The 6000-nt window shown below is 30.8% G+C and overlaps 1 protein-coding gene across 1 annotated transcript; it reads right to left on the reverse strand.

Moving 5' to 3' along the window:
• Positions 1–4416: 4416 nt before the first annotated feature.
• LOC114724404 (protein E6-like) lies at positions 4417–5168 on the reverse strand. Its single transcript, XM_028910742.1, has one exon. The coding sequence runs from the start codon at positions 5157–5159 to the stop codon at positions 4452–4454; it is 708 nt and encodes a 235-aa protein (XP_028766575.1). The 5' UTR covers positions 5160–5168; the 3' UTR covers positions 4417–4451.
• Between the last annotated feature and the right edge of the window lie 832 nt (positions 5169–6000).

The raw sequence follows: 6000 nt of genomic DNA on the forward strand, positions 1-6000 counted from the left end.
GTACCGAAATTCAACTTTTTTCCCACCGAAATTCAGTTTTTTTCCAGTTTTCAATGGCACCAAGTGTGGTAATTCGCTTTCTCTTGCGTCGGCTGGAACGACAAATATTTTCCCTAGGAGCGCAGCAGAAGCGTTTTGTTTTGGAGCGTACAGGTTTTTTTATTTTATTCAATGAAACGGTGCGCATGGGAGATGAGCTATCAGTGCTCATCTCCCGCTGAGCAGGGAAACGCGTTCCATAAATTTATCTGTTGAGAGGATGAAGTGATATCTAACAATAAACCTCTACATGATGACTAGAAAGGTTTGTGGGTGATAAAATTAAAAAATAAATAACATTGAGAAATCTTTTTTTTTTTTTTTTGTGAACAGAAACTATAAAGTTTAGACCAATGGAGATTGGGTCTAGTAAAAGGGATTATTCTCTTATAACAAGACAAACCAATATTCAAATTTCCGCTAAAAAAAGTACTTATATGTAGTACCCGATAATACTTTGAATAAGACTGCCTCTAATAAAAGAATAGCTGTACATGGCAAAAAAAAAAAAAAAGAAACAATAAAGTTTAGATGGTAAATATTTGAGGATTAAGCCGCTAAATAACTTTTTAAAAAAAGAAAAAAGATGTAAACTCAATTCCAAATGTTGAATTAAGGAGACATGACACAATAGTCTTAATTATGAAGAGGGAAAACTTATATTAAGAGATTTTTAAATTATATTTTTATGTTAAGCTTTACATGATTAAAATTTAAAGTTTCAGTATTAATACTTAATAAGGCCAACAAATATTAATACTTAATAATGGTCATGACAAAAGAAAGTTAGGAAAAATAAAATTCAAAGTCTATATAATTTTATCTAACTGGGAATAAATCCTTATAGTTCAAATTTTCTTAGGCCACACCTTACAAGTTCTCTTTTTAATGCTACTGGTCATCATTGTCCAAAAATCCAGAAACAACATCCTCAAAACCACGTTCAGATTTGGATTACATGAAAAACAAAGATTGAAGTGGCATTTTAATTACAACACACACACACACACACACTCATATGCTTAACATTCAAGCGTACAAAATTTTACTGCCCTATGCCAACGTGAGAACGCAAAATCTAGTTTTGTAGATAAAAGAAATTATGATAAGAAAATGTTTCCTTTTTACGATTAGCCGTAGTTGAACATGAATTATTCAGTATTACTAGATGATAAATAAAAATCAGCTTCACATTATTATTATTATTATTTTTTGCCGATGTCATCTTCAGATATTTTATTAGCTAAAATATATTTTTAGTTCTTTAATTTTATAAAGTATATTTTTAATCTTTTAATGCTAAAATCATTAACAAAAAAAAAAGATGATAAGATCTTCAATGTTGATAAAACATTTTCCGATGTTAACATATTAAATTTAATTTTCAAAATAAGCATGATTCTTATAAAAAAAATATCATTTTAAACTAAAAATTTTATGGTTAAAGAACTAAAAGTATGTCTTTTAAAGTTAAGGGACCAAATCGAAATATTGTATAAAATTAAAAGACCAAATGTATATTTTTACTTTTTTTGAATTAAAAAGGTTCACATTAATGTTGGGGGGAAAAAAGAAAAGCTTCACATTAATCAAGATCCTTTGAAGTATAATTTTTTAGGAAAAATTAATCATTTGATTTTATAATTTTAACTCGATTGTAACTTAGTCTTAAATTTCAATTCAGTATAACTTAGTTCCTATAGTTTTAACTTAATCGAATTCTGGCAAAAAAACCAAATTGATGGAAACTTAAACTTTAACTCAGCACAACTATGTACGTATACTTTTAGCCATTTAAAACTGTAACTGGTGTTTGAAAAAATAACGTTAGTCTTTATAATTTTTTTTAAAATATAGAAACTAAGATTCTAAATGTTTTAAATTATAGGGTTTAAGTTGTATCAACTTAAAGTGTTTCGAGATTGAAATATTAACCAAATTAAAATTATAATTCTTGATTTATATCTCGTTAAAGTTCAAAAACTAAGTTACAAACTAATTCAAAGCCAAAGAGTCAAATGATTATTTTATTCCATTTTTAGTTAATTATAACGCAATAAACATTTTTAGTTAATTATTACGCAATAAACAATAAAAATGTGCAGAGAATTTACTAATTATTGTTCTTATATTCATTCGCTCCCTTTTTTTTTTTTTTTATAACAAAGGAGCTCAAATTAACTGCTACTAGCATGAGCAGAATTATTCGTGTCCTTAACTAAGAAAGCATCTAATTGAACAAAAAAAAGGTGAAGCTGCACCCTTCCAAATGATCTAACCCTATATGCCATAATCAATCTATATATCTCTAATTATTTATTACATTTAAACTCTACAATACAAAATTTAAAATCTGTCTCTCTAAACTAAATTAGAGAATCTATGTCCATAAAGAAAAAGTGCGAAGGGAAAAGTCAAAAAGAACAAGAAAGTCTAAGAATCCTTGCCAGCTGGTTTTTTTTTTTTTTTGGTTGCCAAACTTGCCAGCTGGTATGATTTGGTGATATCATCAGTAAATCGATGGTTAAATTTGTCTGATCTTAACAACTTCAATTTGTTTTATTTCATAATCTTTGAAAAACACAATCCTAATCTAGTGGTTTGTCCAAAATCGAAGGAAACTAACCCCTCAACCTCTCAATTCTAATGTAGCCTTTCTCACAGGGTTCAAAATTGATGGCAATCTCATTTTGTGGGGCCTGCATGCCAAGATAAGTAGATAACAACTGGCTAATCATCTTCATAATTAAGGTCTTCTCCTTCTACGCAATTTGTATAAATGAAGCACAAAATTGAACACAACTATGTTTATTTCTTTTTAATTTGTATAGGCTTTAAAGATAATCTGAATTTGTTGATCTCTAGTTTTCTTTCATCAAATTGAACCTACCTTTACACACACACAACCAACCACTTTTAATTGTCTATAGTTACAACAAGTTTGAAATAAATCTAGATATATTGATGTCTCTGTTCTTTTCACTATCTACATATCTCATTGTTGCTATTTGGTGATATAAATAGTAAGAGGGTATGTAAATATATTAACAACTCAATTTGTTTTATTCATCTAATCTTTGACTAACACAATCCCCTTTTTGGCCAATATGAAGCAAAAGGACATAAACTTATGGATTTTGGATGTTATTTAGTGGGACTATTTCGCCGAATCAACTAATTCTTAACTTAATATAAATTATAATTAATTTTAACTAAATAAATATCATATTTAATTTAAAATTCATCTTATCCAAATTCAAGATATCTTATTTAATTAAAATACTATATGTGATTGAAAAATATTCCTAATATCTATCACAATCGCTTATCCAATATTCAAAGCAAGGATAATATATTAGATTTTTTTACTATAAATATATCACACAATTACTCATTAAATATGGCCAGCCATATATTTTTTGAAAAACAAAGCGAGTGAAATTCTCTTTCTTTGCTCATGAGGGTGTATCTATTGTGTTGTGTCCAAATAAAATAGGCTCTATTGGTCTATTCATGTGTGAGTATACCAATAGATCCAAATTAAATCAGACGCGTCTTCTTCCTAACATAAACCATGATGTAAAGGAAAGTTACCACTCAACTTTTATAGTCTAATGCTCCCTCTGAAAGCGTTCAAAAATGATGGCAATCTCATTTTGTGGGGCCAACGCCATGATGAAAACCACTAGTTTTTTTTCTTTTTCATTTAAAATTTTCCCCAACTCTAATTAGAAAAAGATAAAAGTTTCATCGATTTTGGACATATTATTCTAATTTCCTTTTAATTGATCTCCTTTTCATTTTTTTTTAATCAAACTAGACTGCCCATTGCACAAATTGTATGATTGGAAAGAACTAGATAAGTTGGTATCTTCTACCCTCAAAATAGGCCACCATTATTATATGATCTACTTCTCTTTAATTACATGAATAATATATTGAAAATAATATATGCTCCCTCCTATCCTTTTTATAAAGTACAAATAACCAAATCACATAAATTAAAAAGTTGGCTATACATATCTCTTGCAAAGAAGAAGATGTCATTCCTTAAAAATTCTCATATATAGGACCAGAGGGCAGTATTATATCTCTCCTTCCTCTTCACCATATTGTTTTTCATTGGCATTATTAGGTTAATTAATTTGAAAAGAGCGACACAACCCCGCAAAGAAAGTTTTTTACACACACACACATCTATGGAACAAATAATAAGCAAGCTTAACTTGGCATTATCCACTTCACTGATAGCTCTAACAGAAGCTACACACAAGCTCTCGTACTTCATAACTTTTCCATATCATGAATATGACAGGAACTAGGTAAACCCAAAATGTATGCTTTAGTAGAATTTAACTAAAGAAACCATCATAATTAACCCTATCCTCTAACGTATCACTGATCTAATTAGATCAAGGCTGAAACTCATCTATGTTATTATTACCCTCAAGCCCCAGCTGGTTCTGATATCCTTGCATGGAGTTATTGTTCTCATAGTAGTATTTCCCACCTTCCATAAACCTTGTATCACTCATTCCTTGCCTCTCACCGTTATACTGACGATACCTATGATCATATCCGCCATTGTTGCCGTTGTAGAGCTTCTGGTTCTTCCTCATCTGATTACTCGACATATTCTCGTATCCTCCTCCTGTGTACCTTTTCTTGTCCAGATCATTACCATAGGCATCCTTGTAGTAGTTATTATTGTTGTTGTTGATGAAATCGTTCTGGTCTCTGTTATAGTACGAGTACTTGTTTGGATACTTTCTCATGTACTCCTCCTCAGACTCAGTCTTGTAAGGCTGGTATGTGGTGGTGGTAGTGGTCGGACCGGCGGACTCGTGGCCATAGAGGCCATAGTTGTTATCAATCTCAGGAATGAAGACGGGCTCTTGCTGATCTGGCTTGTTCATCATCACAGGTTCTTCTTTTTCGTTGGGGAGCTCGGTTTCTTCACCATTATTCTTGTCGATAACGGGATGTGTGACTTTGCTGAAGAACTGACTGTCTCTGGCGTGGATTTGCAGAGACGACAAGAGAAGTATTGTGAAGAAGAGAAAAGAAACCAAGTTTGAGGAGAGAGCCATGGAAGAAGATAGAAGATTTGGAGCGTGCATATTATACTTGTAAGTGTCTTTATTTATATAGAAGACCTCGAAACAGAATCTATAATATCATGTGTGTGTGTGTGTAGACAGACAGACTCAAATGGGACGGAGGCTTTTGTGATGATTGTGGTCCCCGGGCTGTGCTTGATGCACTTTATGTAATCGATGAAATGGGCCATTATTTTTCCTTCATGTTGTTTTTTTTAATCATAATTTACGATATATAATTAAATGACCTTGTCAGGACTCTGCCAATTTCTCGATGGAAAACATCACTACAAGTTGCTAATCTTTGCTAGTACAGTTTTGAGGGGTAAAAAAAGAAACAAAAGCACGCTTCTTTAGGTGCTTATCAGCTCATCAGATCTAAACTGTCTAAATCTGCCGTGGATAGTTCAAATTTAAAATTTTTAATTAATTATTTTTAAATAAAAATTATTTTTTAAAAATAATATTTAAGTACTTATTTTTATTTTAAATTCTATACACGTTGAAATAATCATTTTAAATTAAAAAAAATAAAAAAGGGATCAAATATGAACTATTAGAATCAAATTTGGACAATCTAAATTTAATGAGTTTGGCATGCTCATCAAATTAGTGATAGGCACCCAAACTGGTTCGATATTCAGAGCACTTTAGGTTTTTTTCCCCCTTGAAAAAACAATTGCTCAACAGAACTAGTTATCACAAAACCAGCACATTTACGTTTTTATGAGTAGCTATAGCGAGAGTTACAGAATTTTAAAAATAAGCAACTAGCTAGTGTAAGGAGTGTGTTAGAAGAGGAGTGAGATTAGAAATGAAAAGGCTTATTTTCGTAACGTGTAAGCAAATTTTTCGGTCATGA

The sequence above is a fragment of the Neltuma alba genome, unplaced genomic scaffold, assembly GCF_004799145.2.
Source record: "Neltuma alba isolate B1F8T4 unplaced genomic scaffold, ASM479914v2 tig00012187_pilon, whole genome shotgun sequence".
Taxonomy (NCBI): domain Eukaryota; kingdom Viridiplantae; phylum Streptophyta; class Magnoliopsida; order Fabales; family Fabaceae; genus Neltuma; species Neltuma alba.

Coding starts and splice junctions, on each gene's coding strand:
- LOC114724404 (XM_028910742.1), bottom strand. CDS start 5,159: ATGCACGCTCCAAATCTTCTATCTTCTTCCATGGCTCTCTCCTCAAAC.